Genomic DNA, 14,621 nt, shown 5'->3' with positions numbered 1-14,621 from the left:
TTAGCTATTGCGCATTATGATATAGACAACTAGGTTATGCTTTGTAAATATCGAAATTAGAGATGAAGGCTGCCTCTTCTGCAAAATATGGCAGCAGCACTGTTTTTGGATAGGATACCAGCAAACATTAACATAGCAAATTTAATCTTTAGAAGTAAAAGAGGCCAATGGAAATATTTTAACGTCAATCGCTTATATACGGGAAATGTTGAAGTTTATAGAACGTACGTTTCATTGGGATCTGGGGCTTCTACGTTACATTGTGCTGGTCTAAAGGTGAGGAAATTTTGTTATTTAATTGTATCATAAAAGTTGTGGTTCCATACATTTGTTACATTGTATTTAATAAATCCAACCTTGCTAGTTCTACTTCTGTAAAACTAAATTATGTTTGACAAGTTCTTTTGACATTACTTCAAACAGAAGTTGAAAATCAGTGCACAGTTTAATTAACAATTATAAATTATTTAGTGAGGTTTAAATTTAACCCATCTCTAAATTGCATAACAACTAGTCATGGGTCGCACTTCCAGGAAGCGAAAAAGGAAAAAGATGGAAAATCAAATTTCATCACAGAGTACAGAAGACAGTGTTCTAAACTTAATCAAGTGGCTTCTCTTAGAAGGTTGGAGACCTACTTGTAATCTTAGAAGGAGTACTTTTCCAAAAACCGGACGTGGATTAATGACAAAAGAGCTGATTAGCCTAAACAGGATAATTGTCAGGATCCCAGCCCATTTACTTATCTCAGTGAAATGTGTATCCGAGTCCCTGTTAGGCAGCATTTTAAGGGAGAGTGAAACTTACTTTTCTGTTCATCAAGTTTTAGCTGTTTTTCTGATATGGGAAAAACACATAGGCATGAATTCTTTTTGGCGCTGGTACATTGAGACACTTCCTCAAGAATATACATCACCACTATTTTCTAATGAACGTGATATTGACAAATTTCCGACTTTTATCAAAGAAAGAATTCACGAGTTGCGAAGAAAAGTTGACGAATTGTACAAGTCGGTTCAAAACATTATGCGAGGAAAAATTTGTCAGCATTGTAAGAAGGCTTTGGTTTATGTGTTTACGTCTGGTGAATTTAAATGGGCTTGGTTTACAGTGAATTCTAGGTCAGTTTATATAGCTCCTGAGAATAACTTTCCTCACGACCTCAAACTTAGAGATGCCAATTCTTTTGTTCTTGCTCCTTTTTTAGATTTGTTTAATCATTCTGATGATGCAAAGGTAAATGCTTCTTTCAACAGTAAGAGCAACTCTTATGAGATAGAAACACTTGTTAAGTACAATCGCTTCGATGAAGTTTTTGTGCATTATGGAGATCATTCTAACTTAAAACTATATTTAGAATATGGTTTTATTTTAAATAAAAATAAAAACGATGTAATCTTTTTCGATAAGTGTGATTTTAATGCAGAAACATTTGCTTGCTCTGAATATGATTATACAAGAAAAATTAATTTCCTTATTTCGAAGAACTTTTTTTGTGACTTATACTGTACGTTTGAAGATTTATCTTGGAATATGTATGTGTTATGTTACGTATTTTCTACCTGTTTTGCTTTTGATGACAATTCAATAAAAAAAATATATTCGGGTGCTTTCAATTCTTGTGACAAGTATAATATTTCTAAAATAGGCAAAGTGATAATAAAAAATAAATTAATTGAGTATCAAGAATATTTAGACACAGTTGATAAATATATAAACAAAAATAATTGTAACGAATCGGTAGTAATTGGATGTAGTTTGTTGAAAGAATATGTGGATATTCTCAATGATTGTCTCGTTAAATTTATCAGTGTAAATAAACTTTGATTACTCTAAATAATTTAGACTTATTAAATAGGCAAAAAGAACTTTTATTTGTTCAGATAATGAATAAATTTTTGTTAATCTATAACTCGTTTTGAAAATCATCCAATAACCTAATTGTTGCAACATTTTTTATTTATTAAAAAAATATATTTATTAGATTATTAAAAGGCAAATTGAGGACTCCATGTGATAGGGTAAGATAAGAGCATCTTAGCTGTGGTTTTGTAGAAAATAGGAACAAAATTTGCAACACCTATTACAGATTTTTTTTTACTGAAACACATTTGTATGGTCTTGCGATTTTTAAACGTATGTTTGTTCTCCCCTACTAGTTTTCTCGTTTTTTACCAATGTGATGACTATAGCAAAAAACGTTTTTGTTTTATGAAAGTCAAAATGAAAATTATGAAAAATGTTCGAAAATTATACATTTCCCATTGTTCTGAAATAAAAGTCAATGTTTTTTCAAAACTTTGTTCACTTGATGCAAGATTCTGTTCGCTGAGAAATCCTGTTGGCGCGTTGAATTTTTCCTATCAGGTCCTTTTTATATTTTTATTACTTCTAGGTTAGCTACTTCCTCAAGAACTTATGGATAGCTTACAACACTTACGTTCTAACAACTTCACACTAACTACCATAAGGCTATGGAAGTAGGTCATGCTTGCAAAAGATTGGGTTTAGTAAACCCAAGGAAACTCTACGTCGACATTACATCCTTCCGTTAACACTATACGTTCTTTACATCTTCAGTCGATATTCTACAATCAAACACTAATTAAGGGAGATAGATTTAGTAGGTTAGTCTAAGAATCAGTTTCTCCACAAAGGATTATTTTTTCCATCTTGGTAGGAATTTCAAGTTGAAAATACTTGCTCACCTCTCCATGGACTTTCAATGGAAGAAAACAGCATGGTGATATGGATATATTTTGATTCATTTCGTAAAAATCACTAATGGGAATTCAAATGCGTCTGGGTCACGATGTGTTATAATTACCAAAAAAAAATTAAATCATAGGTACTTTTTGATTGGGTAAATGACTAGAAGAGATTCCAGGCTAATTTTTAGTCAATTGATTTTAAAAAGAACTAATTAGTAAGACATATATTGTATGCTTTTTTTTTAGACACTTTCGCTGAGTCATCCTGATGAAATTTTCTATAGGAAAAATGGAGTTTCCTTCAAATCTTATAAAACCAAATGTTATAAAGTGGTTCTGCCGCCAACTCAAAAGAAACGAGATTGTTTCCATCCTGGGGCATCAGCTCTTGCAAGAGAATCACTCGGTACTTTTGAAGGTACCAAAGAGATTACATCGAAAGATATGCTTCATGCTATGCTCTCTTACATCTGGCCAAAAGTATGTATCATTAAAGACAATTTTAGATCGAACATACTGTGATGATTTTAGTACTATCCAATTGCAATTCTAAGAATACTCGTGTCCATATTGTTTTTTTAAACAATAGTCTGAAATATATAAAAAATCTCTACCCACAATTTAAATAATTGTCAAAGCCATTATTTTAGGTTGTTTGGTTTATCAAATAATATAAAGAAAGGTATAGAAACTGCTTAATAAATACTGTCTCAATATGAGCCATATTAAAAAAAAGTTAGCTAAAAAAAAGGAGTGTCTCTCTTTCAATATGCACTGCGGAGACCCTCTCCCGATAACTGAGTACATCTAATTGAAGCTTCCAGATCATGTGGAATTTTTACAACAAACGCCTCACCATTCTACTCACAATCCAAAGAGGAATCGCGAACGAAAGAAGCGCGGAGAGCTTATTCTTCAATTCTTCGTGTGGACAGAGTAGGGTTGTGAACTCTCTTGGCTAGGGAAAGAATTCGTACTTGGTTACCTAGACGCCTTCCAGATCCGAGATCAAATATCATTGTAAATAGACTGGCAAAAGCAGGCTAGGGTATTTGAGGGGATTGAAACGTTTCCAAAAGTGCGGTAAGTCATTGGAGAGATGAGCGTTGGAAATTCTTATTAGAAGGCTTATTTCCTTCTCTTAAAAAAACTGTTTATGGCAACACCAAACGGACTTAAATAGCTTGATTCTAAAGTCCACGCAGTTTAAACTCTAAAAAAATTACATTATGAGAATACAATGAAGCAGTTATAGTAACTACCAATTATTTGATGTGTCCTCGTATCAAATTTTCAGTTTAGTTTCCAATCATTAATTCTTTTTTTGAAGTGCAATACTTTTCTTTACTTAATTTTGTTTGTTTGTTTTTGCCTATATAAAAAATATTAATCTTCTAGGATGATCCAATAGTAAAGCAAAGAGTGTGTTTTGCTTTAAGTCTCCTTGTAGGAGCTAAGCTGCTCAATGTTACTATCCCCTTCTTGTTTAAATTTGCTGTGGATGATCTCAATCATTATTTGAACTTATTAAGTATGGAGAGTGCACCAGAGACGATAGCAACCAGTGCAGTTGCCCTGCTAGTTGGATGTAAGTTATAGTAATTAGGTAAATAATAGTTTCTTTGGTTTTAATTATCAATGTTCTCCAATTTTTGAGTTCAGAAATGTCATAATTTCTTAACAGTGACTTTGTACAGACGGCATAGCCAGAGCAGGAGCATCCGGCTTCAACGAACTAAGGAACGCAGTGTTCGCACGAGTCGCACAACATTCAATTAGGAAGATTGCAAGAAATGTATTCGTACATCTTCACAATCAAGATCTTTCTTTCCATTTATCCAAGCAGACAGGCGCACTGTCTAAGGTAAAGAATCGTTTAAATATGGAATACAGTGCAAGCCTGTAAATAAATTATAACACTCATCTATCGTCCTTATGGACCTCCCTTAAACGGATGTCTGAAGCAACAGTTTTAAGGTCCTACCTGAGGTCGGAGTTTTGGAAACTGATGCTAGATGCTGAGCCTAATCGGGTTCATATGCTTACCTTGAAGAAATCACATTACCATTCCAAGCCACTTGATTAAATGTAACTGTTTTTTCTGAATGGTTTCACAAGCATTTGTTCTGCAAGTATGAAGATGCTCTGGGGAGTGTGGACGTTTCTTCAGGATGTAGTATAAATAATTTTATTTACATTTTAAATGAGTTTTACACACTCAAGAGTAGATCGCGTCTCAAAAGTACAGTTCAGTTCTTTTCCACTGTTTTCACAATTTTACCTTACAGACATAATGACGGAACTTAGGCACAAGCTTACATCGGTGTCCCACTCTTTTTTTTCGTTAAAGTGGGATGAGTGTAATTTTCAACTTGAAATTTTAATAAAAACTACGTTTTTTTATAAGTTCTTAACAAGGGCACTTCACATTATAATGATGTAAAATGGTTTGTTCACTTTCAGACAATAGATCGTGGAAGTAGAGGTATAAACTTTGTACTATCTGCAATGGTATTCAACATTGTACCCACAGCGTTTGAGTTGATATTAGTTAGTTCAATTTTGGTAAGTTCTAATACAATATTTCGTTAAATTTATGTAATAACTGAATTTCACTTTGTTATATTTCTTATCTTTGTTAATGGTATTATTCTAGGGTATTAAATGTGGCACGGTATTTGCCGGTTTGTCTTTGGCATGTGTTGGAATCTACGCCTTATTCACGCTGTTAATCACGCAATGGCGTACAAAATTTAGAGTATTTATGAATCAAGCAGAAAATGAAGCCGGAAATAAAGCTGTAGATTCGCTGATCAATTATGAAACTGTTAAAGTAAGGAAAATTCAATATAATTTTCATATCTGTGAATTATTCAAGAAAAAATTCGAAAACATCAAAAATCCAGTGTGAGCGGACTTTCTCTTTCATCAATCTTAGAACTTCTAATTTTTACTAAATCTTAATTTGAATGATGGTTCAATACGTTTCGGAAATTGGCAACCAAAATTGATGTATTTTCATCAACTGAGTTGAGACACAGAGTTGACATCTAAAAAGTAATCAAATAAAACATAAAATGCGGGTTAAGCGGTTTTCTTCAAACTCTCTATTTTAGCAACTATTTAATTGTTATTAATTCAAGAAAAAAGTTCTTTCTGAAATTTCGCACTTTCGGCCACACTCTCTCCTTGAGCTTGCAAGTCAATATTTTATTATTAAGGAATAAAACCGTACATTATACTAAAAGTTAAGCCAAAAACCCATCTTTCAAAAGTGCCCTATTTAAATAAACAATTTCTGGAGAAACGATTCAATTAAATGCTACAGTTCTGCATGAATATTTTTCAGTATACTAAATTTTAAAATAAATTGTGCAAACCATTTTCGTAATTTTTTTTAACTCAATAATATATCAGTGAAGGGAACTTCAGTTGAGTATTGTTATTCCTAAATTATTATCCAAACTCCTAGTAGTAACAAATGCAAATGGTTTTGAAATACTGATTTACACGGAGAGATCCTTTTCTAAAATCCTCTTGTTTGGATTTAGAGAAGGTAAAAATGTATTTCCGGTTTTGCCATGCCGTTAAAAATTTTACACAATCACAATACTAGTATTGTGCCTAGACACGAGAGAAATTAAATTTAAGATTGACATTTTTATACTTTTGGAATCCCCAATCGGTTGAGATTTTCCCAAAATCTACCTTCTTAGCTAGTTTAAATATCGAGAAATAAAAAGCAACCTGAATCTTTTATTTTACGATTTTTTTTTTTTTTTTTATTAATTATGATTTTCAATTTTGTGATTAATAATTATTTATTCTTATTTCTCATAGTATTTCAATAATGAATTGTACGAAGCAGAAAGGTATAATAGTTCTTTATTAAAATACGAGTCAGCGTCCTTAAAAACTACGACAAGTTTAGCTCTTTTGAATTTTGGTCAAAATGCAATATTCAGCGGTGCTATTGCAATTGCTATGGTATTAGCTGCCCAAGAAATCATGAAAGGTAAATTTATCTTTTATTTTTTGTTTGATTATTTTTTGCTAACAATAAGTTCCCACTTTATCGTTGACATTGCTTTATCTAATTGTATCAAATGAAGATTTAGTGCGGACATAGCCAACTACCTGTTAGGTATTTAAAAATAAAAAAAAAATAGCAACACGCCTTATACGCACTGAGGATCTACAGCCTTACCCAACCCACGCTTCGTAACCCCTTCACCAACATCGCCTCATTCTTCAACATTATTATTTTATAATAGTGAACATAATGTATATTTTAGTAAAACAAGTACGGCCGAAGCGTGTGCGAAATGTATCATGATATTGTAGTCCCCTATTTTTCTTGTAAAAATTTTTCATGTTTCAAGAAAATTTAAAAACGTGTATTGTGGTAAGAGAAAGTTCTATGTTCACACTAGATTTTTTTTTTTTTGTTCGGTTGGTAATTAATTTTAAAAAATTATTTGCAGGTAATCTGACAGTAGGAGATTTAGTAATGGTCAATGGATTACTCTTTCAACTGTCCGTTCCATTAGGGTTTCTTGGTTCTGTTTATCGAGAGGTGAGACAAGCATTAATAGATATGCAGACAATGTTCACCCTCATGACAAGAAATCCAACTATAAAAGTAAGAACATCTAAAATTACTGATTTATTTTCACTTCCAATTTTTTATTATTTTTCTTTTACGGTAATGTTAATAATTTTCAGAGTGCCCCAAATGCGAAAGCTCTTCATTTAACTGCAGATAATGCTACAATAGAATTTGACGATGTATGTTTCAAATACACGGAAGGGAAACCTGTTTTCGAGGGATTATCTTGTTCTATTTCTGCAGGGAAAAAAATTGCAATCGTGGGGGGTTCTGGTACAGGGTAAGTGTATATTAATTAAAAAATTAATAAAAGTATTCCTAGTATTGTCAATATTGTATTATACGCAATGTGAATATTTCTGCCTTTGAGAGAAAATTTTCTGGATTTCAATGAGCCCAATGATTGCAAGAGTGATTTTTAACAAACTATTTACTAGGTATGTAATATTCCCCCCCCCCCAAAAAAAACTGTTTATAATTATCTTTTAAATGTTGTTTGGGAGTGCTGAGGATTTTGGTGCGGCTTACCGGGCACAGAAAGTTCTCTCTGAAATTGTGCCAGGGCATTCTGGCATAAATGGAAAAGAAGTTACTGATCTACTCCCGAAGATGAGCCAGCTGTTACATTCATTGGTTCAGTGTCTGTACGAGATACACCGTGCGGAAGTCTCTTAAGCAATGACTTGTTGAGAGCACGACAAATACTGGGATACAGTTCCGTGATGGTAAGAGGCTAGTGTCAAAATAAACCGAGGCTGGCAAAACCAGATTAATGTGGATATGTTCAGGTTACACTTCTAGGAGAGGTTAAATAACCTAGAGCTCTGTGGCAACTTTGTCAGGAGGAGCAAGAAACACATCTGTTTGGCTGTTTGGCACCTTGTGACTAGAGGTGATCATATCGCAAATACAATCATGGATTTCGAATTCCGAATCCTGAAGATTCCAGTCACAGTAGCAGAGGATGGTTACATCTCTCACATAATAAACCTTTATTTGACTGCCTTGTCTAAGAAATAGGATCCGCCCATTGTTTCCATCTATCCTTGTTAATCTTGTCAATATGATCTTCATGAGTTTCATATCAATAAGTTGTTTTTTTATTTCTAGGAAATCTACTCTAATTAGACTGATGTTTCGTTTTTTTGAACCAGATTCTGGTAGAATACTTATCGGTGGGCATGATATTAAGGATTTAGATATTGAGAGTTTGCGTAAAGCTATTGCGATTGTTCCGCAGGTGAGGCACTAAAGTAAAATTTTCTACTTACTGAAGTAATCCTAGATGAATATAAGTTTAAAAGATATTAAAACTGTCCGGTAGGACAGTTGTATAAGGGTTGATCATCAAAAACTGCACGAAAAAGCGTAACGTTGAAAAACACCCAACTTTGACAATTTTTTTCTCTTTTTCTATAAAAGATAAAATTCCCAAATTTTCTTCATAATATAGGGCAAATCCTCCTTTATGACTGTAATTTTTTTGCAACAACCTAGATTTGATAGATTTTGAGAAAAAAGATGCTGAAAATAAGCAAGAACGGCATTTTCAAAAATTGTTCTTGTTCTTCTTGTTGTTGTTGTTACCTTTTTTGTAAACAACGTAGCGCCTAAACGCGTGAACCGATTTTCATGAATGAGGTATCATTCGATTCGGAATTTTATGTAGATGTGCCTTTTGGGGGTCTCGACGCTGTACATGGAATGGGAGAGGAGTTAGCCCCTTTTATGTAAGGCCCCCTCCAAAATTATTATCATTAATTACTCTGTAAATCTTAGCCCGATTTTGATAAAATTTGGTAGGATGACAGGGTTAGGGCTCCCCTACGTAACATTAAAACGACGATCTGCTCTTACACTTGTTAAGGGGAAGTATAGCAATTGTTTCAAATTATCGAAACGTGAACCGATTTTCATGAATGAAGTGTCATTCGAATCGAAATTTTGTACAGATTTGCACTTTAAAAGTCTCGACGCTGTGCCTCATAAGGAGGGGAGTTTGCCCCACCCAGGTAAGGCCCTTTCTAAAACTATTATTACCAATATTTCTATAACGCTTAGTCCGATTTTGATAAAATTTAGCATGAAGAAGTGATCAAAGCTCCTCTACGTGGCTGTGAAGTGCCATCATGCTCTTACACGTACTAAGAGGAAGTACTGCAATCGTTAAAATTATCAATGAGTGAACCGATTTACATGAATGAATTGTCGTTCGATTCAAAATCTTTGCCTCTTTGCCTTTTAGGGAGAAGTACTGTAATCGCAGTTTATTTTTCTTACTTCTCTTAAAGGGAAGAACTGAAATCGCAGTTTAATTTTGCTATTTACGTACAAATACCTTCCTATTTTATTCAAAATGCTTTCTCAAAAAAATTGTTATTGAGGATGGTTTGGGGACTGCAACTATAATCATTCTTTAAAAAGATCTCTCCAGTGGTAGTAACTCCGACTTAACACCTTTTCAGGTTATAATGATACAATTAAAATTTATTATTCCCAATTTTAATAAAATCTGTAAAGCAGATATGTAACTTTGAAGAACATACAAAAAGGAAAATCTATCCAAAAGGTACAAAAATCTCTTTAACAAAAACTTACAGTTTAAAATGTTAAGTATAAGGGTTGATTAAACGCCAAAAGGTACACAAATCAGCAAGTACCCAACATTTCATTAATACTTCATTAATATTTAAGTAATTCTACTGCATTAATTTTCATTAATATTTTTTTGAATTTATTAGATGTTTCACAGACCCTTATGCTGGCCAGTTCATTCATTTTCTTTTTCTTTTTTTTATGATTTAAATCGCTTCAACATCTAAGGTTATTGGCGCCCGGAGCTTTTTTCAGTGCACTGCCGGCCTCCGGACAGTGTTCTCTCGTTACAGACAACACTGTCCATCACCCGGACAGTGAGCTGTAAGAAGCTCTTAGAAAGAGAAAATCTAAGGGTCTGCAGCTGGATTCGAACCCGGAACCTCCACGTGGGAATCCAATACGCTAACCGCATAGCTAATCCCTTCCCTTTGTTCATTCATAATATTTTATTTTTTTGTTCTAATTATGATAAAATGTATATTATATCTTCATAATTAAATAGGTACTTTATTTTAGCTTTATTCCAAATTATTCTTCTGATTTATCTTTATTATGCTATTTATTCTGAGTAGTCACATGTATGTACGAGTATGTACATGCACGTTAAAGTAGAAAAAGACTAAGTAGAGTCGGCTACTATTTAAATTTGAATCACGGATTTAAAACAATATTTCAGTCTAGAATTCGTCTTTCCGAAGTATTTGTGAGCACAAATAACGCGTAGGTAATATCAAGTAAATTATTCAACAATAATTATTCATTTCTCAATTGTAATTTAATGTAGTCCCTCTAATTTTACTTATAGTAAAATACTGGAATAATTATGTTAGCTGTCATAAAAATATGCATATCTTATTTATCTTATATTCCAAATATATAATACTGTGGGAAGACCTAGATGGAGAATGTAATTGAAGAAAACTATATTATTTGCGATAAAGCCAGATAATTATTACCTATTATTATAAACGTTTGACTACTTCATAAAATAACAATTACTTTAATCGAAGAATTAACTTAAACCAACGATTTTTATTTAAAAATAAAAATAAATAAATGAAATCATTGATGAATGTTGGTGTAAGCATTTTTTTAAAAAAGTTTTTGAATTTTCTAGCCTCATATTTTTTTTTTATTTTTTTTAATAAAGTTTTTCTTTTTAACCTGTGATTAATAGTTTGTTGATTAGATATTACAGTCAATCTAAGTTAAATGGTGTTCTACTTGAACAAATATTTTGTAGATTAAAATGGCCAGCATAAGGGTCTGTGAAACATCTAATAAATTCAAAAAAATATTAATGAAAATTAATGCAGTAGAATTACTTAAATATTAATGAAGTATTAATGAAATGTTGGGTACTTGCTGATTTGTGTACCTTTTGGCGTTTAATCAACCCTTATACTTAACATTTTAAACTGTAAGTTGTTGTTAAAGAGATATAGTATAAATTTAAACTTCACTTCTAACCCCCTCCCCACCATAATTATATATATTGTTGAAATCAAGCCTGTTTAAAATCAAAGTTATGTTTATTTAATTAGCAGTTTAGGATATTTACATTTGGGAGATTATTATGCAGATAATTAACTAGTTTACAATTCATAATAAAACCTTCTTATAAGTGCACCCTTGTCATATTACAAATTTTAATGTCTCATTTAATTTAGGATTCGGTACTGTTCCACGACACAATTAAATACAATCTACATTATGGGGACTTCAGTAAGAGTGATGAAGAAGTAATTGAAGCTTCAAAAATGGCAAATCTTCATAATTCAGTTATTCATTGGCCGATGGGTTATGAAACTCAGGTAATATAAGAGTGTTGAATAAATGTTATTGTATAGTTGATAGACGAATTTCTTTTAGTTTTTATTACAGTAGAGACCAATTATTTATAGGTAGGGGAAAGAGGTTTGAAATTATCTGGTGGAGAGAAGCAAAGAGTAGCCATTGCTAGAGCAATACTTAAAGGATCTCCTATACTAGTGTTTGATGAGGCAACCTCATCTTTAGATTCAATTACAGAACATGTAAGCATTATTTATCAGTAGATTTAAGTGAGTTTATTATTACATGATGAAAAATTAAAATACAATTAGGGGAAGAGATCCGAACTTCAGTGATCTTGTCAGCCCTGTGGATATCCAGCCAAACATTACTTAATACTAAAAAGTCAAAAAGGCACTTCTAGAACGTCTAAAACGAGATTTAAATATAGATGTAAAGTACCTTGATTTTTGAAGCATCTTGTAGCATTTTTATTATGTTCATTTTTGTAGAAATAATTTAGATAACATTTTCCAGTAACTTTTCCATAAAGGTTTATGTATTTTATTGATTTTAGAATATATTGGATGCACTTGAAGTTGCAACACGAGGACGAACATCAATTTGCATAGCACATCGTTTGTCCACAGTAATGGATGCAGATGAAATACTTGTGTTAGAAAAAGGAAAAGTAGTGGAACGCGGAAATCATTTTTCTTTATTACAGAATCCCAATTCATTGTATACTAAAATGTGGCAGATGCAACACGCTTCTGCTGCAAATGATAGAAAAAATAAAACTTAAATGCAAGTTGTTTGTAACTGATCTGATTAGAGGCATAAATATAATAAATTTCATAATAAATAATAAATTATTAACATTTTCTTGAAAGATAAATACAAGATGTTTTCTGAACTGTGATGTAGTTCAATAAATTTTGTGTCAATGTACATTTGTTACTTATTTATACAACAAAGGGTGCGCTACATATACTTCATTATTCTTGGCTTTAAATCTCAAACAAAATCTGCAAGTCTTCGAAAGTGTAACTTTCCCTTGATGTCTCGTTCAGTAGTTAATTACAGTTTCTGCTATAACGCAGCAGTTCTGGAGTACATGCAAGAAACAGTTTGTAATTGTTTTATTATCATAACCATGTAAATAAATACTTTTAGCCCAATATTTTATAATTTTTGTAGAATGTACCTTTCTTTGTTAGTAGTTATTTGCCAGCCACCCCCCAACACCATAATAATGGCTAAAATGTATTCGCCTCTGTGATAATAATTTCAAGCGTTTATTCTCCCCACCTTTTTGATTTAATTAGAATGATATCTACGGAAAATCTACAATTTGCTTATATTTCAAAGATGTAATTGAAATTAAAGCAATTCCTGGTTACTGATAAAGAAGATATCTCAAAATGTAGGAAAAATAGCTTCAAGAACCAATTTTTTCCAAATTGGAGTGTTAGAAGAATGGCATTGACCTAGAGCTAGACCATTACTAAAAATTACAAAAAAAAAAAAGCTGGATATACGACACCCACAGTTTTTACCCAGAGTTATAAAGAGAAAAATTCGGGTTATCTCCCTAATTTTTAGTAACTTACTTAATTAACTTCATTTAATAAGTGAAGCGATTTAACTGAGTAGTTAGTGCACTGAAAACCCGGAAATACTGGGTTTTAGCCCAGCTGCTGCGCTTAGGGTTTATTTTTTAGGAGGTTCTTCCAGCTCACAATCCGATGTACGATATTAAGTAAGAAAATACTGTTTGGCGAAAAAAACTCCTCGCATAATAATCGGATGTAGTGAGGAAATTCTACTCTTTTTCAAGCAACAGTGATAAGTTCTGCATGAGTAATTAGTAAATTAAGAACTAAGACATCAACTGTATTGGTTTTCGAGGAAATTGGGTAAAAGAAAATTCACGCTTGTGAGTTGTTTACTTCAAACTCAGCGTTTTTGGCGACTAATTCAGTCCTTTGAATTAAGTAAATAAAAGGACCGAACATTATACTAATGAGACATTTAAACCACCTTTCCCCCACAGTTGCTGTGAAATATACAAAGTGGACAGAAAATCTTTGTGGAGGAAGTTTTGAGAGGGATGGGTGTTAGAAGATGGCGGAGGTACGCCTAAGACAAAACCGAACGGCAGAAACTAGTGGTGGAGGCCCAGGTCCTTGTAGGGCCGTAGCGCCATGAGGTAGGTAGGTAGGTAAGATAGAAAATCTTAGAAAACAAAACTATGAAACTTGTATACTCGTTACGTACGACTTGATTTAAGCGTAACTAGTACTTTCTGCATTACAGCCATTAAATCCAATTTCCTAGTAAAAAGCTTTACTTAAAAGTTATCGTTTTTATTAGCAACCAATGGGAAAATGTAAAGAAAATCGTTAAAGCAGTTTTAGGAAAAAATAGTTTTCCAGTTGAGAAAGTTTTATTCTTGAGATACAATCGGTTCCTAAAGTAGATCTACAACGTTCCTAATATAAAAGAAATATAAACTTTCAAATTTCTGCGAGTTTTTTTTCTTCCAAACGTAGACTAGTTTTTAAAAACCATTTTTAGACCCAGAGGGTCTTAAAACGTGAATTTTGAATGATAACTCTATGCCAAATAATAAAAGAAAGGAACTCAATGGTAGGTTGCAATATTTCTCATTAATTATAATAAATTAGGTACTTTTCCGTTAGCCGGGCGCAAATGTCGCCAATTGTGAACCAAACGCAAGCCAAGTCAACGGAATAAAAGTCGAAAACGTTCAACTATAAACAAATATTTATTAATAGTAAGCAAAACAAGTTCAACTATAAACAAATTTTAATGAATTGTAAAGAAAACAGTTTTACCCAAACTGTCCCGGCTAACGGAAAAGTACCATAAATTATGCTACAGAATAGCATAAAAAATATATTTGT

General features: G+C 32.5%; 2 protein-coding genes across 2 annotated transcripts; both read left to right on the top strand.

The window, feature by feature from the left end:
* The first annotated feature begins 7 nt into the window (after positions 1 to 7).
* Positions 8 to 12,874, top strand: LOC141454960 (iron-sulfur clusters transporter ABCB7, mitochondrial-like). Its single transcript, XM_074129686.1, has 13 exons — positions 8 to 276; positions 2,958 to 3,191; positions 4,110 to 4,299; positions 4,409 to 4,575; positions 5,175 to 5,276; positions 5,368 to 5,544; positions 6,552 to 6,726; positions 7,196 to 7,353; positions 7,437 to 7,600; positions 8,431 to 8,560; positions 11,589 to 11,732; positions 11,823 to 11,954; positions 12,269 to 12,874. Exons 1-13 carry the CDS (start codon positions 88 to 90, stop codon positions 12,494 to 12,496), a joined length of 2,190 nt encoding a protein of 729 aa, XP_073985787.1. The 5' UTR covers positions 8 to 87; the 3' UTR covers positions 12,497 to 12,874.
* LOC141454967 (SET domain-containing protein 4) lies at positions 275 to 2,298 on the top strand. Its single transcript, XM_074129700.1, has one exon. It carries the CDS (start codon positions 517 to 519, stop codon positions 1,825 to 1,827), a length of 1,311 nt encoding a protein of 436 aa, XP_073985801.1. The 5' UTR covers positions 275 to 516; the 3' UTR covers positions 1,828 to 2,298.
* Positions 12,875 to 14,621: the final 1,747 nt, after the last annotated feature.

This window comes from Rhodnius prolixus, unplaced genomic scaffold, assembly GCF_049639745.1.
Source record: "Rhodnius prolixus isolate KJV_2025 unplaced genomic scaffold, Rpr scaffold_1, whole genome shotgun sequence".
In the NCBI taxonomy this organism is placed as follows: Eukaryota; Metazoa; Arthropoda; class Insecta; order Hemiptera; family Reduviidae; genus Rhodnius; species Rhodnius prolixus.
This window is presented reverse-complemented; position numbering and strand designations above follow the sequence as displayed.

Excerpts from the sequence above, each read along its gene's own strand:
- LOC141454960 (XM_074129686.1), top strand. The coding sequence starts at position 88 with ATGGCAGCAGCACTGTTTTTGGATAGGATACCAGCAAACATTAACATA. Across the intron at positions 4,300-4,408 it reads AGTTGCCCTGCTAGTTGGAT|ACGGCATAGCCAGAGCAGGA; the intron begins GTAAGTTATAGT and ends GACTTTGTACAG. Across the intron at positions 7,601-8,430 it reads GTGGGGGGTTCTGGTACAGG|GAAATCTACTCTAATTAGAC; the intron begins GTAAGTGTATAT and ends TTTTATTTCTAG.
- LOC141454967 (XM_074129700.1), top strand. The coding sequence starts at position 517 with ATGGGTCGCACTTCCAGGAAGCGAAAAAGGAAAAAGATGGAAAATCAA.